Source organism: Molossus molossus, unplaced genomic scaffold (genome assembly GCF_014108415.1).
Source record: "Molossus molossus isolate mMolMol1 unplaced genomic scaffold, mMolMol1.p scaffold_m16_p_14, whole genome shotgun sequence".
Classification (NCBI taxonomy): Eukaryota; Metazoa; Chordata; class Mammalia; order Chiroptera; family Molossidae; genus Molossus; species Molossus molossus.
The window spans coordinates 10,707,174-10,732,958 of NW_023425349.1; the positions used below are offsets into that span (position 1 = coordinate 10,707,174).

The 25,785-nt window shown below is 50.1% G+C and overlaps 1 protein-coding gene across 6 annotated transcripts in view; it reads left to right on the forward strand.

The window, feature by feature from the left end:
* DENND1A (DENN domain containing 1A) overlaps positions 1-25,785 on the forward strand; it is a 491,959-nt gene that overhangs the window by 429,190 nt on the left and 36,984 nt on the right. For all 6 annotated transcript variants that reach the window (XM_036261261.1, XM_036261264.1, XM_036261259.1 and 3 more), the window contains 4 exons: positions 1,477-1,517; positions 4,033-4,104; positions 5,758-5,814; positions 13,572-13,703. In XM_036261261.1, coding sequence (XP_036117154.1) covers positions 1,477-1,517; positions 4,033-4,104; positions 5,758-5,814; positions 13,572-13,703 — 302 coding nt within the window. The remainder of the gene's footprint in view (positions 1-1,476; positions 1,518-4,032; positions 4,105-5,757; positions 5,815-13,571; positions 13,704-25,785) is intronic.

The window sequence follows — 25,785 nt, forward strand, 5'->3', positions numbered from 1 at the left end:
CTGCCTCACAGGATTCCTGTGACAGTTGAATCAGAGGCCACGAGGAGAGGTTTGTGCAGTCACCCGGACAGACCCTGCTCAGTCAGTGTTTCTTCAAACTGGAAAGCACTGGAGGGCCAGTCTCTGCAGGCCTTCAGAACTGCAGGGCTCACCCTCTCAGGTTTCAGAGGGGGTCAGAGGCCCAGGCAGGTGTTGTGGCCAACCCCACCTCCTGAATCCCAGTCCGGCATGCTTTCCAAGACCCCAAGCCTCTGTCTTTGGCAGCAAAGTAAAAATTAAAAGCAAAATAACAACAATCTTGCTGCTGGCCTTCTCTTATTGCTGGGCGCATGTCTGGTCTGGACTACGCTGATAATTCAACTGGCCATCCTAAACTCATCAAGTCAGGCGAACTGTCACCTACAAAATCCCTTGTACGGGTCCAAGCAGCCTGCACTGCATGCGGAACATAATCAGTGAAGACAGTGTGCGAGCCAGAGGGCCATGGCGGCCTTGAAAAGCGTCTCCTGCCACCTGCTGGGTCCAGAGGCCTGCAGAGTAAGACATGGAAGACCCAGTTCTGCCCTCAGGGAGCTTTTAAACTGAGAGGAGAAAGATGTGTAACTAAAGACAAGTGCAGACGAAACGAGCTCAGGAACCAGAGTGGAAACGGATGTTGTGCCATTAGAATGGCGCTCTGAGTTCTCGCTGTGCAACGGGGAAGCTTCATAGAGGAGGCGGGCTTGAGTAGTTCAACAGTTGAATATTTGTTCTGAGGAGAAGATGGGCCTTCTGTGTTGCTAACGTAACTCAGGCCATTCTGACATCTAGAAAGCTGTTTGCTGATAAGACCTCCTAGCCCAGCAGGTAAGATGAACAAGGCCCCCAACAACACCCCTTTTCCTTTCCGAGTCACCACTCCACCGCGCTGAGCACCGAGTCGTGTCCAGCAGCGCGCTTGCCCTGGGGCGCACGCCCTGTTTCCTGCTGGGGTAGCTCACAGGACTTCAGAGAGATGGTTTTCAGGATGTGTCCCCTGTCCAGATGAAGGAAGCTTCTGGCGGGAATGACATCTAAACTGTGGCTTAGTGACTGGGGGGAGGGGCAGTGGCCAGCAAGGGGAGCAGCATTCATGAGGACTGGAGGACTGGGGGGCGAGTCAGAGCCCCTGGTCGTTCCCTGAGGTTGGCACAGGGGTCGCACAGAAAGGTCGCACAGGAGGAGCGGCAGAGGGCGGGCGAGGCTGCGAGAGGCAGTGAACCCAGGGCTCTGCCCTCCAGAGGGCAGCGAGGACGACTGCTTTGTGCCCAGGGCACCAGGCACTGAGAGAGAGCCTGTGGCAGCACCTGGCTGCTGCCTCCTTCCGGGCGTAGGGCAGGGAGCCTCCGTGTTCTCCTGATTTTGAACTTTCAGGCCTGCGTGCTCAGGGCAGTTGGGGGAGCTCCGGGACGCACATCCCTGCTGTGTGTGACAGTGCTCTGACTCCTCTCTCCCCAGGCAGCGACAGACTGTACCACCAGTGGCTCTTCACCGTCCGGGTAAGTGTGCTCTCCTCCCAGCCACCTGCCACCCCCACCCCCTCGCCTCCTGGCGGCCCTGCACCATCCTGCCACCCACAAGGCTGTCATTCGCCCAGGGCACTCCATGCTGTCAGCTGAAGATGTTTTTGTTTGTAAAGCCAGGTGGAACTGGCGGGTGAGGCTGTCCAAGCATCCTGGTGAGGGTGAGGAGAGCCAGGAGAAACCTCTTCATCCCTGGATGCCGGCCAAGGCGTGTCAAGTGGATGTCGTCATCTTAGAGCATTTCTGGGTGTCTCCTTCCAGGGCGACTGCAATTGGGAAATTGTCCTGGGAAAACCAAAAATATGTCCCTCTTGCTGCTCTGAAGTGTTTCTCACAGCCAAGGCTCCTGGGCAGATGGAGAGCACATCACTGAGAGACCTTTCCAGCCCTCGCTGTCCTGTGGACAGTTTCTTGCTGCACTAGAAGCCAGGTGCTTAGGGCTTCAGAAGCCACTGAAGAATTCAGTCTTGCCTTTTCTCACGTTATACCAGTGAGCGCGGGCTGCAGGCCTGTGTGCCGGGCGCCATTCCCGAGTGGGGGATCCAGTGGGGAGCAGACACAGGCCTGCTCTGGGGAGCTCCCATCTTGCTTGGGAGGCAGGCACGTAAACAGGCAACTGCAACATAATGTGATAAGTGTTCTCCCTGCTCGTGGGCCAAGTGCGCAGCTGCCAAGGCGGGTCCCTTGGAAGTGGCTGCAGTTGGCCGAGAGTAAGCAGCTCCTCACTGAAAGACTTCTTTTGTTCTGCTGGTATGGCCAAACATGGCACTTGGCAAATCATAGACAAGCAATAAGGACTTGTTGATTGATTGATAAAGAGAGTTTTACTATTCCAAAGGACCATTGAAACTGAATACTGAGTAATTTTGGAAAGCAGTATGGAATAAATGAGTAGGTGAAAATTTCATATTGTCCTGCAACATAGAATGCTTTCTAGGTCAAATTGTAATGTTTTTAATTAAAACACAAAATTTCTAATATGGACAAGGGTCACCAGAAATTATGCTAAAAGTTTATCCCAATAACCACATTACTGTATCTTATTCTTTCATATAGTCACTGGATCCAGTCTCTCTGTTCAAATCATTTGGAATTATCTTTCCAAACTACTACAGACCTGATTATGTGATACATTTGATTAAAAATCCTCTAGAGCAGTGGTTCTCAACCTTCCTAATGCTGCGACCCTGTAACACAGGTCCTCGTGTTGTATGCAGGCGCATCTGCATGTGGGCGGACCTGCCTGGAGACGGATAGAGGAGCCGTGTCTCGGTTACTAAGCCCATCGGAAATATGTGTTTTCTGATGGTCTCAGGCAACCCCCGTGAAAGGGTCATTTGACCCCCAAAGGGGTCAAGGCCCACAGGTTGAGAACCACTGCTCTAGAGTATAGACTCCTGATCCTGGCCCTTTGTGAGCTGACCCCATTTGGCCTCACAGCCCCACTTGCCATCCCTCCCATGATGCACTGCCCACTTGTTCCTCACAGACATGCCATGGCCTCTCAGCTTCCACACTGTGCCTGTGCTAGTTCCTATCGCCAGGATGTTCTTATCCTTCCCAGCCCCCACACAGACTCCTACTCTTCCTTCAGGACCAGGCCAGATGTTTCATCCTCTAAAGCCTCCTCTGGCCTTCCAGACAATGAGCTTCCCCCACTCTCCTGTGCCCTCCAGACTGGAGGTCTCTGAAGGCAGAGACCAGCCCTCCTGTGCCCAGTGCCCCGAGAGCCTGGCGGGACATTCCCTCTGGGAGCCCATGCCTGTGCGCTTCGTACCCATTCATCGCCTCCTTTGTGTGCTGGAAAAGCCTTCCCTCCCCCTCCTCCTCCTCCTCACCTGTCTCCTCTTCTTCCCCTGCTCTCCTAAAGAACTGAGCCAAGAAATCGGTGTGTTGGAGTTACACTAAAGCCATGATTAACACTTATGGCTGTTCATTCTTTCTCTTTCTCAAGCTATAGATAGATGTTAAGGAAGGCAGCCTACCAGTGTGATTAAAAACAACAGAGGGCGAGCACAGGAAGGTGCATGGCTGGGATGGCACAGCCAGGTAATCCTGGGTAATCAGGCCCCCAGTTTTCTGCCCCAGCTTGGTAGGAGCCATAGAGTCCATTGTTATGAGCCGTACCTCAGTGCTGTCCTGGTAACTAGACTATCTCAACAAGCTGTAGAATCCTGCGGGGAAGCCCTTACCTCAGAGCCTGTGATGGGCTTTCCTTCCGGCCAGTGGACAGGTGCCAAGCACAGTACTAAGCCTGGAGTCCCCCTCAGCTCATCACTGTCTCCATCCCAACCACCCCGCCCCAACACCCATAGTGATTCTGCCATGGCCATACCTAATGGCCTGGGACCAGTTCCCATCCAGGCCTATTTCTCTAATTAAATTACGCACTCTTGAAGTGTTGCTTAACTTGATTAAAGAGAAGAGGTCTTTGTTGCTGTTGGCCTACTACATCTTCAGTCCAAATTGCTAATTGACATTTTTATTATAGAAAGGAAGTGGAGCAATTCTGAATACTGTGAAAACGAAAGCCAACCCGGCCATGAAGACTGTCTATAAGTTTGTAAGTACTGGTCTTGGTCTCAGGACCCAAACAGTCTGCTCCCGAGCATGACAGAACTCCTAAACACACCTGGCCCTGCCCGCAGAGGTGGCAGCTCCTAAACACACCTGGCCCTGCCCGCAGAGGTGGCAGCTCCTAAACACACCTGGCCCTGCCCGCAGAGGTGGCAGCTCCTAAACACACCTGGCCCTGCCCGCAGAGGTGGCAGCTCCTAAACACACCTGGCCCTGCCCGCAGAGGTGGCAGCTCCTAAACACACCTGGCCCTGCCCGCAGAGGTGGCAGCTCCTAAACACACCTGGCCCTGCCCGCAGAGGTGGCAGCTCCTAAACACACCTGGCCCTGCCCGCAGAGGTGGCAGCTCCTAAACACACCTGGCCCTGCCCGCAGAGGTGGCAGCTCCTAAACACACCTGGCCCTGCCCGCAGAGGTGGCAGCTCCTAAACATACCTGGCCCTGCCCGCAGAGGTGGCAGCTCCTAAACACACCTGGCCCTGCCCGCAGAGGTGGCAGCTCCTAAACACACCTGGCCCTGCCCGCAGAGGTGGCAGCTCCTAAACACACCTGGCCCTGCCCGCAGAGGTGGCACAGCTGCTGTGCTGTTCGTGAAGCTCTCGCTGCTCCTGGAATCATTTAGCATTGATATTTTAGGACCAGGCCAGTGGCATTTTTAATTTAAAGTGTTTCTGCCTACAGTTGCCACAAGTTGGGAGCTAAAGGTTTTAGCTTTTAAAATGTAGCTTTTTAATCTGGCTGCTCCATGCGGGGACCCTGAGACCAGGAGGTCTCTCGGGTGTTCTAGCAAACCTTTCCTGTGTGTCCCTATTGTTACGTCAAAACAGATGGCTCCTTTGCAGGTCACTGAAGAGTGTTTATATGGGAGACACGTCCTAATTCTTGTCCCAAATTCTGCATCGTCTGTCACCACTGCCCCATCAGAAATGCTGTTTGTGAGCCTTGTGCACAGCAGTGAAAACGGGACGCGACCGTCCCCGGTGCTTCATCTTTTACGAGCCTCAAGTATTTGTTTCTCGTGATTTCTCTTCCTTGCTGATTTGACTGTGAGCCACTTAACTGGGGTGGTTTTGTTTTATTTCCATTTTTAATTTTGTTAGTCCTTTCTCTGCTTAAATTATAGTTATTGGTGGGTGGCTGCGAACAGAACCACACAGGTCTAATGTGACAGAAAATAAAAGGGTGTCTGTCGAAATGAGATTTGAGAAGTGGCACTGGAGAGACCCAGCGATGTGTCCATTCAGGCCATTCAGCCTGGACAGAAAACCGGTCCTGAGGCCCTGGCCTGGGGAAGGGACAGACACTCTGAAGCTTGCAGCCAGAAGCGCTGCTGCTCAGCTCTTACTGGTCACTGTCACCAGGCGGCTGAGGTAAATAATCAGAGAGAGTCGAAAGGGGAAATATCTGTGCCATCAAAATGCAGAAAATAAAATCTCTGTAGCCTCTCTGAGGGTTTTGTTTTCTTTTTTAACCTTTTAAAATTGTATTTGTTTTCATAGCCATTATGTTTTCGACTTGATGATCCCATTTTCCCTTTTTTCTAGTAATCAGAGAAGGTGATTCACGACGGACTGAAATCAAGCCTAGTCCCTGCTGGGAACAGAAAGGGAATCTTAACTTAAATTAATTTTTCATGCAGGCAAAAGATCATGCAAAAATGGGAATAAAAGAGGTGAAAAACCGCTTGAAGCAAAAGGTACTTGAAGTTCTTATTCAAAATGTATAAGCACCGTGTATGAAATGCGTGGCCACAAAAAAGTATGATGTGATCAATAGAGGGCTGTTTGATACAGTGTTGTTAACACACTTCAAAATGCATTACCAGCTGTCCGGGAGTTCTCACACTGTTATAAATATTCACAGACAAAAAACTGTCTTCAAATATCATTAAGGCACTGGCTTAAACCCACAAAGGCAAGCGAGTTCAGAGTTACCATTGTCGGCCTGTCCCTTGCCCACCCCACTGGGCCCAGGGTCCGCCCAAGTCTGCAGAGACTGGCTCGGTCTTTCCATCTTGGACCACTCCTTCCTACGGCTGACCTGGGACCGGTTGTAACCAAAACCAAGAAGCATCTCCAGGGAAATGACCGCTGTGCAGGCTCAGGGCAGAGGGTGGGTTTGAGGAGGACGCTGTGGGCTCTCCTCACAGTGGTGGTTTCAACCCAGAGGAGCCCAGCAGTTTGTGTTTGAGACTCAGGGGCAGGGAGTGGCTCTGTTTGTCTTCATGGCCCATCAGTAAAATCGTACAAATTCACACAGGCTACATCCTGACTCAGAGTTCTTCTACCTGATTCCCTAGACGTGTACAGGGAAGGTTAACCTAATAGAGGGCATTTTCAGATCATTGTGAGTGCCCGTCATCGTTGTTACTGCCAGCACCCTTCACTGAGCACTAAGGATGGCCCAGGCTAGGAGCTTTCACATTTAATCCTTGGAACCACCCTGGGGCAGAGGGTAATATTCCCATTTCCCATCTAAGGAGACCACAGTTCAAAGGTGAAATCGTCTGCCCACGGGTCACACTGAGGCTGGCCGAGCCAGGATTACATTCCAGATCCATCTAGGCCAGCATCTCTGGTCTTAACCACTGCAGGCTTTCATACTGTCTTCCTGAAGCAAAAGATGTTGGGATTGATTCCTTCTGTCCCACACACCCCAAATGTGCCATCTAATCAGGGCCTTGGTCTCTCTTGGCAGTTTTTAAAAAATTTAAAGCAGTTTTAATTTTATGAAGTTAGAAGGAACCTCTCATTAACTTGAAATGGTCAAAGGAATTGAGTCCATTCTTTTAATTGCTAAATAATTTGCTCTAAGCATTTAAGTTTTTTGTTTCAACTGAGTGAATTTTTAGCAACTGAGATTTAAATCCTAAAATTAAAATCCTGTTATGTAAATCCAGATAGACCTTCACCATGGTCTGCTGCACCCTGCCCAAGACTGGCAGGTGGACTTCTTTACTCGGATGCTATTTAAGTACCTATATATACCTTTTCATCTCCTATCCCAATCGCATGTAACTGGATTGGATTGCAGGTATAAAATGGGGGGCGGGGGGTATCTCACCAGATTTCCCCCTAATGGCTGCATCCCAGACTCTGGCTGGTATTAGAATATTACCTGAAGTAAGCAAAGAAAGGGGTCCCTCCTCAGGCAGAGGACAGCTGTGCCTCACTGGTCAGACCTGCTCTCCGCAGGCCACTGCCTCCCGTACACGTGAGCGTTAAGAAAACCCCTTCTTCATGGTACGTAACATTTCTGCAAATAACTGGTTATGCTCAGGTTTTTTGATGCTGTTGTTCAAAGGTTCACTTAAACAATCCAGATCTCTCTCCTTCCACACCATCTCTCTGTCCTTTCTTTCCTTGATAGTATCTGAAGCAGACTTTCCTCCCCTTCTCCTCTTCCCCCTGCCAGCCTTTTCAAGAACAGCTTCAGGAGATAATGTCCTGTAGAGAGTGTCAGTACATTTCAGGTGACACACACGGTGAAGGCATTTTATAGAAACGGAGCTTGTCACCAGCGGACTGTTGACAGATCCATTAGGGCACCCTTTTCAATTTTCACTTCCCCCCTTCAGTCTTACAGCTCTCTCCAGACCTGATACTTGGCAGTTGTGCTTGGAGGAGCTCTTTTGTCCCTGAAACTCTAGCATTGTTCAGGGCAGACAGGACCTGGTCCTCTGCAGATCTTCCAGCTCCCTTTCTTGAGCTAATGTAGGATTTGGCTTCTTCTGACCTCTCTCACTGCTGCAGGAAATATTTCCCTGGCTCTCTTGCTCCCCTCCCCCCTGTTCCCTCCCCTCTTTGTGGCAACATCGATGTGGCTCCCACATACATCTAATACAGACATCTCAAGTTTGGTTTCTGCTGTGAAATTGAGGCAGTTCCGAACAAAGATCCAGTTTTCAAATGTACTGGGTTGCCACCTGGCCTCTCTAGCTGCATAGCAATGGTGACCTCGCAGATATAATCAAGAACCCAGTCTTGCCCTCTGTGCCCTCGCCTTGGGTTTGAATTGCAAATAAAAAATGTGGGGCCGACCTGTGGAGAGGTCACCATGGTGTGTGAAGGGTCCATCTCTAATATGACTGAGCAGGGCCCCTTCTCCATCCCTTGTTCATTTGTGCTGTCGATTTTCAAAGCGTTCGAAGCGGGAGCTTTCAGGGTATCGTGTGACCACTGGCCAATAATTGTACTAGATACTGTATCGTGGCTTTATTCCATACCTGCTCTGCTTCAGCCCAACAACAAAAAAGGAAGGATGGGTAACATATTTCTCTGGATAAATGGAGCAAGGTGGTCAAGTTTATCTACAGCTTGGCCTCCTTTGAAGTCTGACTTGCTCAAAATTAGGAAGAAGGGAAATGGCAAAGATCCTACCTAAGCGTTCTTCCTAAAGGGAGAGCGGAGCACTTTGCCCCTGAGCATCTCCTGCCACGGACAAGGCCGCGTGGCGGGGCTCGCGGTCGTCCAGACTGCATCCAGTCACAGCACGGCACCCGGCTGGCATCACATGCCCTGCTCCTCCTCACCTGCAGGGCACAGTAAGAGTCTCTCAAGAGGATGAGTTTGTTTGTTTGTGTTTTTTTTTTTGGGGGGGGGGTGTTGCCTATTGGGGAATCCCTGAAAAAATGTTTTTTCTTCGGTATCAAAATGATTTCATCAAATGTTTCTAAATATTTGATCTTTAAAAGATTCATCAAGCATGCTGATTTAGTTTCTGTGATTAAAAGGAGCAAGCTCACTGGGTCATCAAAGGCTTGAGTCTCGGGCAGACGTTCCCGAGTGTATGGAAGGGAGTGAGGGAGCACCCGTGACGGGTCAGGGAGATCTGGGTAAATTCTTGTAGAACAGACGTTTTCACACCTTCACACACAGCTGTCAGCTCCCGGTCTCCTCCCTCTTGGAAATTCCAGCTTTGGATGCTGTTTTGATATCAGTATTCATATTTTAATTTGCATGTGCTAGGGTGTGAAGTAGACTGGAAAAGAAGGGCACCGCCCAAATCTGAAAATGGAGACCAGCAGTCTGAGTCAGAGGTGGTAAGACCCCTGCCCACACCCGCGGGGTTCTGTAAGCCCCAACACTGTGGCCTGGTATTTGGACTTCTGAGGCAGACAAGCTAGGTTCAGTGTTGGTTTTCTAAGATATTAGTTATGTGACCTTGAATGATTTACTTGACCTCTGTGAACCTAGTTTTTCTCATCTAAGAGAAATAGAGATTTTTTTACTGGATTGTTCTAAGGATTAAAAGAGGTAATGGGTTTAAACAGCAACCCTTACTAGTCACCCAGTGAACTGGAGTTTCCATCCTGTCTGTTTTCTCACATCCCAAATCTGGAGCAGCCAATCTGCCCAAGCCCCCAAGCACATGCCGCCAGAACACAGTTGGCACAGGGTCACCCCCTTTCGGTCATCCACACAGCCAGCAGAGCAGTCTTTCTAGAACCCCGATCTGACCCAGTCACTCCCCTAGATAAAACCTTCAGACCTTATACACCTTCCACCTCCTTGAGCAGGAGGTTCTTGGCACGCCCCAGCTGCCATCCACCACTCCTGAGCCAGGCCGTGCTCCAGCTCCCTGGGCTAGGAATGCTCTGTCACATCTCTGCCTCATGAAGTCACAGCCTCCGCTGTTTCCGTGTCTGACCCCCTCCTGGCCTCTCGTGGGTACTCTGTCCAAGGGCTCGTCCAATGTTGTCCCTGCCTTCTGGGAAGAGATGTGCCACCCATGGTGGCCTCTGATCGGCAGCTCTGTCTAGTGACTTCCTCTGTGTGACCCTGCAGGCAGGAACAGATTTACCTCTCCTGTCAGCTTCTTAGTTTTCCCTTTTTAAAATGACATTTTGACAGTATTTTTTTCCACTTATAAACAAAAAACATGTTGATTGAAGAAAATTCAACAAATCAGACAAAATAAAAATGATCTTATTTTGTAACCTGCATTTTCACTTACTATATCCTGAACATTTCCCAGACCACTGACTGTTTCTTCCACATGTCATTGTTTTAAATACGTATGTGCAATTTTATCTGAGGGACTTATAGACATTACTTAATCAATACCATTGTTAGACACTTAAGTTAGTTCCAGTTTTTTCTAGGCAAATATCCTATAGATAAAACCTTGCAGGAATTCTTGATTACTTCATCAGGATAAATTTCTAGAAATGGAATTAATGGCCAAAGGGCATGTTCCTCTTTTAGGGTTTTGATATAAATTTCCCATTTATATTGCCATTTAAATGTCTAAGACTGCCTTTTTTCCATACCCTTTGCGGGCAGCTTCTCAGTTAGCTCTTAGACCACAATTTCTTTAATCATGGGTACCAAGACTTGCTGTTACTGGCTCCCTCCTCTGTGTAAGACCTCTGCTAGCAGGATGTGAACTGGCCCTATTTCTTTCTTGACCGAGGCTCCTCCCACACTCTGCTCTCCGGGGAGGAAGCAGTTGTCCTTCCCCAGGTGGAAGAAATAGTGCAGAAGTTAATAAATTGGTGGGGCAAGCCTGGAGACTTGCAAGAAGTCTTTGGCATCTTCGGGTCCTCTAACTAGATAAAACGAATGTGCTGCACAACTTTTTGACACACAAACATGTTTGTATATTGGACACATTTGCCTTCTAAATGTGCAACTCAACTTTACAAAGACTTGTTGGAGAACATGTAGTTTATTCAAGGCTCTGAGGCAGAGAACCCAAACCCCAAGGAATTCACAGTCTGTGGGGATAAGATAAGTGCCCGGATATCATAAGGCAGCATAGGGTCTTGTAAGGAAAGGGTTTCTGAGGAGATCACAGCTAATGACTTGCTGAGCGTCTCCTGATCTCAGAAAACCTGCACTTGTTATTGTTAACGTTGATAGAGTTTCAGTGCCAGAAATCACATAGGTCTGTGTTCTTCTACTTTCTAGCTGCGTGGCCTTAGAGAAGTTGCCCTCTCTGAGCCCTGTTTTCTCACCTAGAAAAGTGTGATACTCCTGTTGCCTCTTGGTTGTTGTGGAAACGAAGTATGACAGTGAAGGTCAAGGGGCTGGGAAAGTGCCTGCCAGTAGGAGGCGCTCACCACGGGGCGGCTCTTTTCAGATGGTGTGCTTCCCATTTTGCAGGAGTAAGGATTTAACTTTCAATTTGCACAGTATTGTAACATTTTTCAATGCTCCCTCACATTTCATCTCATTTAACCCATTGTCCCAGTGGCTTTGAAGTTTCCCAAGCAGGAGGTGGTCTCCCCCTTGTAAAAATAAAGAACTAGGTTGCAGAGAGGTTGAGTGAATTGGGAAGATCAGATAGAGAGCTACCAGGTGGTGAAAAACAAAACCAGAAGACAATGTTTTCACCTGTAAGCTTAAACTAAGACATTTTCCCCAAACTACCACATACATGTTTAAAATAGCTATCATCTTATAGTTTTCATCACCATCAGTATTTTCTTACTGTGTTAACTTACTGCTCCATTTCTTTTTCTTAGCCAATCACTCACACACACTTACAATGTTTTTCCTGAACAAAAAGTGATTTTTTTTTTACTGTTTGGCTTCATTCAACCTCTTGTGTCTGTCCTCTAGGTAACCCCACTGGATCCAAAATGCCCCTTTTGCCCTTTGTTACTTTCTGGCTCAGAAGGAGCCCCTCCCCCTCTTTGTTCCACTTGACCTGAGCACCTTAAGGCAGCCCCTTTCCAAAAGAGCCATTTCTAATTGGCTGTCAGCAACCTCTCTCATCACTGAGCCTCAGCCGGGAAGGACTTGTGGGCTGCTTGATGAGCCCTGCCTGCAGAACCAAGAGGTGCTCATCCCCCGGTGTTGTACCAAACCGACTACAGACTGCAGCTGGGTGTGGGGGGTTGACTTTACACACACACACACACACACAGAAATTCCTGTAGTCTGTTGAACACCAAGTATAGCCCATTATTAATGCTCTAGACACTTTCATGTTACATTACCCTTTACTGCTCGTAGCTACCATATCCCCATTTTACAGATGAGGAGACCAAAGCTCACAGATGTTACATGTGTTTCGGCCTTAATGCATTACTATTTCGTAAGGGACCACTTTCCTGCACGCACCCCCATTCTCCATTTGGCTGAGGAGTTACGAACAACCAATGGTTAAGTCCTTATATGCGGTATTTAATGAGTGCTAAAAATGTGTGTTTTGTTCACCAAAATGTGTACTTGTTTTTGCAATTAAAAGAATTGGAAATTGTATTTGTTATTTCTATGAGCTATTTTTACTTGGTGAAAAATAACCATTTAAATGTGTTTTATTTGTATATTTATTCTCGGCCTTGCTTCAATGAAGATTTAAGCAGTTTCACAACTTGAATAAATCATGTGGTCCTCATTGTACAAGTGGGTACCACCCACACATCCCAAAGAACCATGTATATAGTCAGCTGCCAGCGTTAGCCAAAGGAGCCATTACCTGCCTTTGACACCTTGGGCTTTTCCTCTCCTTCTAATTTGACTTCAGTCATCAGAAGCACAAATTAAATGTAAATTTCTAAATTTAAAAATATGACTTTAGCATCCTAAATTTTCTCCAAGTCATAGAATCAGACTTCCGTCTCTTCATTCTCTGCCGGAAAGATTAGGACTAAGAAAGAGGGAGGGAGAACACATTGTTTTCACAAACAGTAGTATCACCAGTAAACAAATGTGGGAGAAGTGTCCACACTCTCAAATCATCAAAGGAATACAAATTAGAACAACAATGAGTTCTCATGTTTCACCTCTTAAATTAGCGATACATTTTTAAAACGATAAGGCTAACGAGTACTTTGTAACTCTCAACGCATCCATTGCTGATAGTGGTGTAAATTGGAAAGCAAATTGGTAGAATGAATAAAAAGCCTTAAACATGATTATATCTTTTGACCTAGTAATTGTATTCCTAAGAATTTCTGTGAAAAAGGTAATCCAAAAGAAAGAAAAACTGCAGTGTTCATCACTGTGATGTTAAGGGGAAAGTAACAACTTAAATGCTTGATGGTAGTAGAATGGTTTATTATATTATGTATGGCTATTTAATGAAATATTATGCATCATTAAAATTGTCATTGTAATGACTATACAACACTATGGAGATCTTTATAATATAGTGGGAAAAGTAGAACATCAAGTTATGCACGAGCTGTGATTGAAAGTAATTTTTAAGTGTCCGCATGTGGGCAAAGTGAACATGTGAAAATGAAAATAGCCCTGTACAGTAGGAGGATGAATGGTTGTCGCCCCCAGTAGTGCGAATCACTATGTTGTCTGTAATTTAAAGTGTATGGCTTGGGTTTCTCTAGCCCTCGGAAGTCCTTTATCTCTAGCAGGAAGATGGGCTCTAAATGTCCCAGAGGGAGTTCCATGGCCTGGCTCTTAGCTTTGGGGTTGGAGGGAGCACCTGTGCTCACGGCAGGTGCCAAGACCCTGACACCAACCCCTGGCTGACTTCTCCCCACAGGACATCACGGAGAATGGCTGTGCCCCCACCTTGGAAGAGCAACTACCAAAGAGTATGCCGTCCCCCCTGGTGGAGGCCAAGGACCCCAAGCTCCGAGAAGACCGAAGGCCAATCACAGTCCACTTCGGACAGGTATGCACCCCAGCCCTTTGACTGGTCTGGGTTTGCTTTGCTTTGCTTTGCCTCAGAAGCCATGACACACGCAGCTGGCGCTTTCTCATTTCAGCTCCATGGTAAAATAATTCCGTGGAGTTTACACATCTTCCAGTATTTATTTGGTGCAAACATGTTTTGAAGGAAAATTTTCAAAAACTTTGAGGAAACAGCATGGCTCTGGTCATAAACTAGCTGAACCCTGAGTGAAGTTATTAAAGGGCAGCCGCTGCCTCCCACCCCAGGGCGCTCCGTTCAGGGTGCCTGTTAGCCAAGCGTCTCATTAGAACACTTGAGCATCCCAGGCCCTTCTCTGCACCTCCAAATAAAAGGCAACAAGCAAACTCTTTAGAAAATCAATTAGGAGTTCTTTATTAATGTAGTTCCTGAAAATCACTATCGGGAGACCTGCTTCTCAGAGTAAGCACCACACTGGAATTCTAGGGATCTGATTCTGTAACCAACTATTTTGGCGACCTGAGTGAGCATTTGAAAAATTGTCTATTTGATTTTTTTTCTCTTAAGTAAAACATGGTACTCTGTATAGAAACTGAAATTCTTTTATCCATTTCTTACCGGTGGTTATATTTTTGGTTGAAAAAGATTGTATTACCCTCCCCTACTACGCTTACATTGACTCTCTTGATTAGCAAGAGTCATAATTTTTTGGTTTATACGAAATGGTTCTGTTAACAAGATATAATAAGAATCTACAAGGTTATTTATTCTGAAATCTCCTGATTCTTTAGCTATTTATTAGATGAAGCATGATTAAAATAGTCTTTGTGATTTTATATTAAACATGATTGCTGTTTTATCACATAAAGGAGTTAGAAGCATACATTTTAAAATGTTCGTTTTTAAGAGACCTTTATCAAGTTTCTACTGTGTACCAGGCATAGAGCTATTTAGAAATGAAGGGAACTAATGTAATTGTTGTTATGGGTTTTGATTGCAAGGTGTGAATTTGTTAAAACATAAGAATCTTCCTCTGTAATCAATATTTTCAGATAATACATTCATACATCTTAAACTTTCCTGATTTTACACTTAAAAGGGACATTATAAAAATTGAAATACAGCATAAGAAAGAAGCATCCACGGGGCAGAGCTCGTTTGCTTGATGATTATCTTCAAATTTCGTTGATGTTTGCGCCCCTGACGAGCTGCCCCCTGGAGGCTCAGGCCCTGCTGGAGAAATCCGGCCCGGTTCCCTGGCTGGGCTTGCTGAAAGCCCGGCCCCGCCGTCGCCAGCATGGCATTCCAGAGCAGCTTCCTGCCTGCCTTTGTCCTCATTCCTGCACACAGGAACCTTCCCATGAAAAGAGCCCCTCGCTGGAGTTTGGAGCCCATTACAGAGAAAGAGGGGGCGGGGGAGAGGGATTTCATGGTGTTAAACATTCCATTTTCGAAACACAAAAAAGGAGGCCCTATTTGAAATGGAGAAAGACCTTCTTTCCATTTCAGGAAGAAGTAGAGACGCTTTAATGTCATTCCCAGCTAAATGCAGAATAAGAGTGTGTGTGTGCGGGTGGGGGACAAACAATTAAAAAAGCCACCCCAAACTCTGTTGAAATAAGAGCTGTCTGTGCCTTCACAGGTCTGTAAACTGGAGAGGATGAAAGTGGCTTTTTTCCCCGTTTGTCACTTCCCTCACGTGGCTGCCAGCATTATGCAAGTGTGCAGGAAGGCAGGGGTTTTAATGCATGCATGCGGATTAAGGTCAAGCCCCAAGTATCAGCCATGCAGCCGGCTTTCCCTTCCAGCTGCAGCCGTGGAGCCTACCCACAGCCGCGAGATGCCTTAATTGAGACGTGCTGTCAAAGTGACAAACACATTTGCATACAGTCTACACTCTATTTATTTTCTCTGGAAAGGTCTACAGTCTGCTGTTGGTTGAACATTCCTAATCAGTTTGCTGTAAGTGAACTGCCTGCTAGCTCACTTGTGCCGGCCGCTTCTTCATTAGCTGACAGATTAGCTGCTGGGGGATGGGCTGGGAAACGCAGACCCTTCTTTTAACTCTTTCCAGCTTTGCCCCCAGCTAGGTTGTCCTTTGGTCCTGCCCTGGCCTGGTTTGACGGGCCAGGGACCGGGACAGGCAGCGTTTCAAGAGCGCCTGCTGCTGGCAGGCAGAGTTTTAGGGACTTCACATTCTCAGAGCGGTCTTTTGGGTTGCATTTCAAAAATTCTGTCACACTCTCCTACCATCGGTACTACTTTTTGATTTGATATTTTCCTTTAAACAGACTCAGACGTGACATCTGTATTTTAGCCCCATCTGAAGCCGTGACATTGGTAAAATCATAAGGTTGATCTACGAGTCCAAGTTTTTTCTAAGGCATATCAAAAAAAATTTTTTTGACTGTCCATCCATGTGTCACTGAAACCACTCATGTAGCCCCCCAGTGTACATCCTTCTGAAACCTGTCGCCTCTGCCATAGCCCTTTGAGGAAGGAGTCATTAGCCATATTTCACGGTTGCAGAGCTAGAGCTCGGACACCGGAAGGGACCTGCCCAGGGCCACATCACCAGCACCAAAACTTAGGACAGTCTGACCGCAGCTCCCTCGCCAGGCAGAGACTTCAGCTCTTTGATACATTTGCTAAAGCTGACATGTCCCAGCAAAACCCTTCGACCCAGCCAGACCGTGCACGCCAACCTCAGGAAGACCCCTGCCTGGAGTTTGCTTCCCTGTGGGCTTTATTCTTTGAGAGCACTTAGCTGTCCGAAAGTAAGTTCCCTTACTAGTGCCCATGTAGCCAGCCAGGGGCACCCAGGGAGACATTGGCAGGGTGGCAGGGAGCCCTCAGACAGCAGCTCTGGGGGCAGTGAGAGGGGGAGCTCAGTGCTCAGCAAGAGTCGCCTCTGCCAGGGAGAGAAGGTGCTCACTGACCTGGCTCTGCCTCGCTGAGCCTCCTCCTCCTGGGGCAGCAAGAGGGAGCCCGGCCAGCAAAGGGACAGGCTCAATCCAGAGTCAGGAAGGTGACCTCGGGGCACTCTGAGGGCCCCACAGAGGCAACCTCTTCACCCCCAGGACCCAAGTTGGACCCTGTACTTAAAAGGTATTTGGTCAGCGAATTAAACTCACGAACACTCCATTTGTTTTCTAAAGCAGACATGCATGACACCACTCTGGGCTGGTGATGAGCCATGCGGATGGTTCCAGACAAGAGCAAAATAGATGGGTGTTTAGTTCGCCCCTGAAGCCTTCTCATGTCTGGCTTCTTTAAAGAGTTCAAAATCTCAAGCATGAGAATGCCTGCTCCTACCTTGGAAAATGTTTAGGTTTCGTGAGGCTTTAAATAACTCTTTTTCCCACCTCTCAAGTTCAGAATCACAAAATAAAGCCCAGGAGACAAACAAGATAAAAATGCCAGCTTCTTCACTGCAAGGAGGGTACTGCAGTAGATGGGAGATCAAATGGGCTTGCTCGACCCCTCAGAATTCAAGGACTGAGCTCCTCCAGCCAGAGAAGGGCAGCTGCAGGCAGTGGCCATGGGGAGCCCAGTGGTCCACACACTGCCTCGCCACAGAGCACAGGGCGAGAGTGAAGAGAGGTGGCCTCTCCAGATTGGCAGGTGGCAGGGTTAATAAGCAAGGGAACTTACTTATGAGGCCTGTCTTGGGCATCCACACGATGAGTCTCTGCACCCGCCACCAGGATCTTAAAGCTTATGTAGAGGACCTAACTGAGTTTGGTCCCATACACCATCCAGATGGTCTCAACCCCTTATTGCGCTTTTAAGGTCACGTCCTTGAAGATGGTTCCAACTGTGGGAACAGTGGGGAGAACTTCCGGTCCAAGGACGGGAGGAGGGAGGAGCCTCCAGTGGCCCAGGTCCAGTTCTCGGGTCAACCGGCAGTCATGTCCTCTCAGTGACCTCCCCCAACAGGCAGGGACATGCTTAGTGCCTTGTCCCAGGATCTCCTTCTCCGAGGGAGGGACCCTCCTCCTCTGGGCAGGAGTGAGCAGGAGGGCACAGAGAAGCTAGGGAGCTCCCCGGCTTTCCTCTCCTGGCATGGGGAGGGACGTTCCCTCTTTGTGTGGCCGTGGGAGGAACGAGCAAGCAGTGCCCCCCGCAGGGCCTAGGCACCCCTCAGCCAGAACTCCTGGCCTCGACCCTTCCCCTTCTGAGAATCGGAGATCGCACCCCAATGGAAACTGCTCTGCCCTCTGCCTGGAGTAAGCTGGAGGGACCATGATGTGCTTTCACATCTCTGCTCATTTCAATGACTCTTGACCCTCAGCTGGTAAGAAAGAAGGTATCGTGCTCATGTACAAACCCGGAAACAGGCTCGGGAGACATTTGCCTGAATCAGTAGCTAATTCACACTCCACAGCCAGCAGCACCTCTGCTGCCTGGCCGTGGGCAGCTGACCCTCCCTGGCCAGAGGAACTGGGCTGGCTGTGGGCCTCGGCCAGGGGCTGGACCTCCTCAGCAGGTGGGAGGTTGGGCTCCTTGGAGAATGTCATGGCAGACCTGCTCCAACACCCCCGTGGTTGTGTTTCCCCCAGTTGATTGAGCTGCAGACAAAGTAGTTGACTGCCTCCCAGTTGACAGATTCCAAAAAGTGGGTACCTCCATTCTCCCAGTTGAGCAAAGGTTTCTAAACCTCTATAATGTCAAATCTGAGAAGCCAGTTAAACCAAAGTTCTGTCCAAGCAATACCAGAGTCCCAGGGCTCACTGGTTTGGGTGCTCCCCTTGGAGCAGCTCTTGGAATGCGGTGTCCTCCTTTTCTGTGCCTCTGGAGAGTTCTGGCTTTGCAAGCTTGAGCAAGTGGTTAGTGCCACTCTCAACGGGGCTGGTAAAGCTGGCCAGCAATGGCTCTGAGTGCCCTGAGAAATCCCTGCTGCCCCGTTGAGCTTGGAAGTCATACACAGTTCCCTTCATTTCAGCCATCGCCTCCCAAACACCTTGGACACCTCAAGCCACAGGCCTACGGTCTGAACTTATGCTCCTCACCAAACTCACCCTCCTACTCTTTCTCTTTTTCCCACCCCACTACCCCCACTCAGAGCCTCTCCCTTCTGCCCCCTGGACATTGCTCACATGTCCTCTCCATCGCCTCTGTCACCGCTCTGGCTCAGGCTGCCTTCTCACTCGCCTGCACTGTTTTGCAGTCTCCTAACTGACCTGCAGGCTCCCCGCCACTGCACTCCCCACATGGCCTTGCAGGGTCCATCTGCAACGTGCATGAGTGGCCGTGTCACCTCCCTGCTCCTAGCCTCCCCTAGAGATGGCATCCTCACCCTTGGGGTGAGGCCCTTCATAATCTGCCCGTCCACTGTCAGGGCAGCTCGTTTATAAATCCTGCTGACTCTCCTGGGCGGAGCTGGGTGTCCCTGTCTCTGCTGGCCCAGAACGTGGCACACACTCTGCATCTCACACAGCCTTGTAATTATTGCTTTAGTGCTTGTCATCTCCCATGAGACCGTGAGCCTCTGGAAAGTTCACCGCAGGGCCTGGCCGTCAGTAAACGTCCTGGGGTTTTATTATTGATGTGGATTTTTAAATTGATTAATAATTGATTATTAAGTACTTGCTGTGTGTCCAGCAAGTTTTTTTTTTTTTTTTTTATTTCAGTTGCTATGCTTATAATTCTGTTCATTTGAAAAATAATGAATACTCCATTAGTGGCCAAAATCTACTTCCAAATCTCTTTCCATAAATAAAGGTTTTGTTTGCAAGTGGAAACGTCTTTGTATTATAGGAATTTAGATCCTCTCTCATTTATTTTGTGTTTTTATGAGCTGCTAAGGTCTGGAAATACCTGCCCAGGAAAGGAGGGGTGCGGAGGGGCAGGGAGAACGAGGGCACCCCACGCTCCCGCGCTGGGTCGCCCAGGGAGGAGGGGAGCTGAGGAGAGGACGGCCGAAGGAAGGAAAGGCCTGGCGCCCCTCGTTCGTGTCAGATGAAGCAGGCTTGTAGCTGCAGAGGAGGCCAGGCTACACAGCCAGTGCAAAGGACGGACTTAATTTGGATATTGTTTTTAAGTTTTAAAGACATTCTTGGGGAAATTGGAAGGTTTGAAGATCGAGTGGACTGGGATGTTGGGTGATGTGGTAGCAGTATTGTCAGCAGCCTGGTTGTCAGGGGTTCACTCTGTTCCTGGGAGCTGCCCACTGCAGTGTATTAGGATGAAGCACCATCGTGTCTGAAATTTGCTCTCAGATGGCATGGCCCAAAAGTTACGCACACGCCCGCACACACTCACAGATACACACAGACCACTCACGGGGAGAGAGCAAACTCGGTCCCCATGCCCCCAATGTTTAACTGCTGAGAGGCGAGTTGGTGGAGGCAGTGGGTAGAGAGCGCAAAGCAGAGACTTTAGAATCAGGAAGCTCTGTACTGACATTTCAGCCGTTTCACTAACTAGCTGGTGACCTTCAGTGAGTTATGCAACCTCAGTGAGTTCAGTTTCTTTGTCTTTGGAGGGGAGGATAGTGCCCACGCCATAGGTCATTGTAAGGACAGAGTGAGACATCATCCATCCCAGGGCTGGCACACAGGCCCTCCGTGGTACCAGGCTCTTTCTCTAGTGGGGAGAAGTGGAGCCTCCCGCTGGCCAGTGCTCAGCTGTCACCCTGGCTCTGAGCACACGCACCTCAGTGGCAGCCCTCCTGCTTGCACACGTGTCACTGACCTGCGTCCCCACAGCTCTTGGTGGGAAAGTCAACAGCCAAACCCAGGGGGGCTAGCATCATCAAGCAGGTGGCCCTGGAAAGGGCAGATGATGGTGTCCAAGTCTGATCCAGACGGTGAGCAGAAGGGGCCATGGCGCAGGTTGGCCATCAGGCATGAGGATGAGCAGGTGAGCAGCAGTGTCTGCGGTCCGGTCATTTCTTGTCCTGACTGCCCGTCCGTGCTCTCGTAGCCCAGGCGAGCTCTCTGCACGCACTCCTGGAGCCTGTTTCCCGATCGTGTTCCCTTTCCAGCGCCCCTTTTCGGTTCCGTCAATCAGACCCGTTTGGGGGTTTTGCTACATTTCTCAGCTTTGCCTCCCCTGCTGATGCCATCCTCAGGCAGGCTCTCCCCTCCTGGTGGCAGGGTGACCACCGCGGCTTCAGACCACGTCTGTCCAGGTGTGAGGCCAGCAGCAAAGTGAGTGTCACTTTCACCCAAGGCATAGGGTTCACTCGTTGAACCCACTTTGATCGTACGCCTGCCTCAGACAAATATCGTGGCCAAGAGTCTTCTGTGTGCATGGGCAGGGCCCTGCCTGGAACAGACCTGAGGGGTGAAGGAGGGGCGGTTCCTGGAATGGAGATTCGGGGGCTGTTACCAAAAGAAGGGTGAACAGGTCGAACTGATGAATGTGCATAGTGGCCGAAGGGGAGACTTTGTCCCAGCCTTTTGTCCTCTTGTTTGATGGCAGAGAGAGTTTTACACCCAGAGCTGTGGGAATCTTGAGACCAAGAGAAGGCATGGCTGAGAATCAAGGTCAGAGGTTACCCAGGGCTCCAGGTGGAGAGGGGACAGAAGAGCAATGGCTAGTCAGGGCCAGAGGTCGCAGGTTCTGGTGATGGGTAGAGTGGCCTGTGATACCTTCTGGGAATGGAGTGTGGCAAGCCAGCTGCAGTTCAGGGCCCGGGAGTGGAGAGAGAGCCAAGGGCCTGGGTCGCTTGCTCAGCAAGCACTAATACCTACTCTGCGACATGGTCCCTGACTCCAGGGGCCCACCGCCCCGCAGTGGGTGATTTAACTCAGTCCTGATGGATGGAGTATATCTGGTGGCTTCGAAAGGCCCGGATCTGTGCTGTGTGTCCATGCCACGGGGCGTCTCAGGGTCCCCTTTTCATTTGTTATAAACTCCAGCCAGTCTGGTCCTTGGAGTGATTGCCCACCAGCGCGCCACCGCTGCCTTGCTGGAGAGCGGTGCCGATAAACGCAGTGTTCGAGTGACACCCCTGCTCCTCACTGGCTTCGCGGACTAGGCAGGAGCTCCTCCTAGGATGGTGGGAGCAGCCTTCTCAGGCCATGTCTCGGGTACTTGCTGAGGGTTCTGAACCTGAGAGACCGAACGTGGCCACAGTGCTAGCCTGGTCATGGGCGGGGAGCAGCTGGCTTCCTGTTGAAGCCCCGATTCCTGTACCTGGCCCAAGCTATCCCTGCTGCTTTCTCCGCTGGTTGTAGTAGAGAATCCTTGCCTTTTAAATCAGTTATTTGGCCCAAGGGATTGTCTCGAGAAGGCCCTACTGAAATACACAGAGGAATGGATGGGGGCCGGTCAGCTGGAGCCCGGCAGACTGAAGTGGGAGTCCCACGGGTGGGAGGTCTGCGCAGGGCTCTGCGCTGGGCGCTGTGGTCGGTCCTTTCCGCGGGCAGAGCACCCGGCTCTGACCTGGCCCCCGGCTCCGTGCTCCATGGGGAGCTCGGCCACACCTGTGCTTTCTGTGCACCCCCTTTGTTCCCGCAGCTCCCAGAACCCACCTTCCCCTCCCTGTTGCACAGGCTTCCCGCAGTGCAGTGTTTTCATCTGTCCGTGGCCTTCGCCAAACCTCTCCACCCCAGCTCCACCACGCGTCGGTGTTCTTCCTGTTCCCAGGGTGTGCGTCCCTCTCCTCCACTGGCCTGTGAGGCACAGAGGACGTCAGACAACACCAGCAAGTGCTGAGACAGGCGGGCCCTCAGCCCTTCAGAAGGCGGGCCCTCTCCAGAATCCCTCCCTTGGTCACAGACCTGCTGGTGGTCAGGAGAACTTGCCCAGCCCACAGCGGTCTTCCGGTCTGCAAGTCCCTGCATCCTCCACTCTGGGCAGCTCCTTCTCACTGCAGGACTGCTGAGCGCCCTCCCCCGCCCCGGGCAGAGTCCCTTCCTCTTCTCTAGTCCCCAGCACAGCGGCACCACTCTTGATGGGCATGTGGGCGCTGGAGGAACCCAGAGATGAATCAGCCCTACTGTCCCCACAGCCAGGAGTGTCCTTGCTCTTCTGTTCCACTTGACAAGATTCCTCCAACCTGTCAGGGCCCGCTTCAAGCACTCCTTCCCCCAAAAGCCCTCCCTGACCCCCCAGACAGAGCCATTCCCACCCAAACCTGAGCAGCACTGTCCCTATGCTGACCCACTGTCCCTGGCAGGTATGGCGTCGGCCTCATCTCTGGGACCTTAGCACCCTCACAGGGTCTGGCACTGATGAGTTGCCCAGTGAGAATTGGGGGGTGACCGAGGGGTGAGTGAGTGAACTAAGAGAGTGAATCGTGGGATGGGGTAAGGGCAGCCCTGGGCACTCCTCTGTGAGCAACCGGCCGGTCACAGCGCACGACAAGCCCACAAAGGGGCAGCTGTGCCCTGCAGTGCCTGTGTCACTTTGGAACTCATCGTGCGGGCCGTGCGTGAGTGACAGGCCTCCTGCGTCCCCCGAGTCTGTCTGCATTCACAGTGTGACAGCAGGTCTCTGCCAGAGGACTGGCCAGAGCCTGAAAACAGCCTTCCCTTTAAAGTCTGTGCGGCAGCAGCTCGGAATCCAGCTCCCTGCCAGGGCGACAGCGAGCCCAGCAGGACAAGAGCAGGGAATCTGATTCAGCGAGACCCGAGGAGGCATTTTCCCAGATTAGAATTCTCTATGCCAAAGGTGGGGAGTTTATCACAGTAGGGAAGAGGAAATAAAACATAAAGTATTGAAAATAAATTATATCCCGCAAGCAGGATCCTCGGGGAGAGTCAGCGCGGTGTCAGTGGCTGTGCAGGGAGTCCTCGCCCCGTGGCCGCAGGACTGCTGTGCAGGAGCTGCCTGTCACACTGTGCCATCCGTCCCTGAGCCCTCTGTGCACTTGGTAAGTCATCAGCTTGACTGTGTGCAGGGAGAGGAATGACAAGGACTGAGAGATGGCAGGATAAAAAGAGGTCAGATGGACTGGGTTGGTTTTCATTATAATGTGGACCTACTGTGTGTGAGCCAGGCCCCTCCGCAAGCATCATCTCACTTAATCTTCTCAACAACCCTCTATAATCAATGCAGTTATTATTATCCACAGAAAGCTGATGCTCAGAGAGGTTAAGCAACTTGCTCAAGGTCACACAGTAAATGGCAGAGCAAGAATTCCAGACCAGATCTACCTGATGCTAGAGCTTGGGCTCTCCCTTCACGCAACCCCTCTTATCGAGCTCTCCCCTCAGCTACACCTGTTTCCTGAGGCATCTGGTTGTGGCGGCCCGTGTTGGGGAACCCGCTTCAAATCCAGCAGTGTGGCTTAGGTAGCAGTGGAGGTCAAGGTCACTTTGTTGTGCTTCCCCCTCATTCCTGGCTAAGGCTCATGGCTGTTGCCTGAATTTGGGACTTTGCTTTCTTCCCAGAATAAACTTAACAGAGCCTGGGATTCTGTAATACCCGGGGGGTGGGGGGTGCCAGAGCCACATCCATGCTGCCCTCTGAATGCCTGTGGGGCTGTGGGGCCCTGGGCAGTGTTCTCGGCAGGGTTGCCATTTCTCACGTTCTACTCCCCAGACTGATGCAGTTGGGATACCGACTGCCCCACTTTTCTGTAGAGCCCAGGGCCTTCCCCTATTCCCCAGCCCCGGCCCCAGCTGGTAAGAGGGATTCAGATGCAAAGCACTGGCTGCTTCTGACCTGGGACAACTGGACAGGACAGCAGGTCCTGGCAGCAAAGGCTGCCTGCCAGCCTCCTGCACACTTCATGAGATTGCACTGACCGTGTCCCTAACTCAGGTCATTGTTACTACTGGGTTAGTTCTATCGTCAGTCTGGAATATTTTATCCCATTTTGTTTATACTACAAAGGATTTTTAAATGTAGTAAATGTACAGGCCTGGCCGGTTTGGCTCAGCGGTTAGAGCGTTGGCCTGCAATCCAGAGAGACCCGGGTTCAGTTCCCGCTAAGGGCACGAACCTTGGTTGCAGTTTGTCCCCGGCCCTGGATGGTTTGTGCGGGTGGCAACCACTCGATGTGTCCCTTTCACGTCGATGTTTCTCTCTCTCTCCCTCCCACTCTATCTGAACAAAATATCGAAAAATGTCCTCGAGTGAGGATTAAAAAAAAAGTAGTAAAAGTACAAAAAGAGACTTGCCCCGAGGGATCATTTATTATATCCCACTTAGAATGCAGAGTGTGATGGTGATTAGCATCACCTGCAAGTGCCTTATTGGGTTTCTGCCACAGTGCTGCCCATCAGCCATGTGGTAGCGGGGTCCCAGCCACCCCCTGGCCCTCCCAGGGATGCCCCATCCCAAACTGCTTCTAGAGAGAGACCTGTTTGCACTTGGGGAGGATGACAGTGAATGTTTCCAAAGGGGCAGCAGGCCCCGCCTTGGTGAGATGCTGCCTTTAGAAGCCAGGTGGAGTGTAGCAGTCAGCAGAAGGCCAGGAGGCAGTGACTGTCCAGGCGTGCTGACCAGGGGACTGTTCTCTACAGAGACTGGGAGGGAGGGGGGAGCTTTTGCCCCAGGGCTGTCTGCCAAACACCACCCATTGCCCGGACCAAGAAGAATCCTTCTTCCTCTGCTGCCCTTCTGTCTTTGTGATGAAAAATCCTGAGGTCTTGGAGTTTTTAGTTATTCTTTTTTTTTATCCTCACCCGAGGACATTTTTGCATTTATCTTCAGATAGAGAGGGAGGAAGAGAGAGAAAGAGAAATATCGCCGTGAAAGGGACACATCGACTGGTTGCCACCCACACAATCCTAACCAGGACCGGGGACAAACTGCAACTGACATACGTGCCCTTAGCGGGAACCGAACCTGAGACTCTCTGGTCTGCGGGCCAATGCTCTAACCACTGAGCAAAAACGGCCAGGACTTTAGTTATTCTTTTATGCCCTCATTAATTCCTTCCTTTACTTATTCAACATGTAATGAGGTATGTCAGATACTAAGCCCCGACAAAGGCCCCAGGGTTACAGAGGGATGTGATGTGGTCCTGCCTTCATGGCACTCATCATCTGCGAGAGACAGCCACCAAGTCATATGGAAATGGACAGGCTGGCAAATAGATGTAAATGTACTGGCTGGAGAGGAGCCCTAAGGATGTCTGGGGAACCAAGGCAGGCTTCTCAGAAGAAGTGACATTTCTGCTGGATCTTGAAAGATGAGTTGT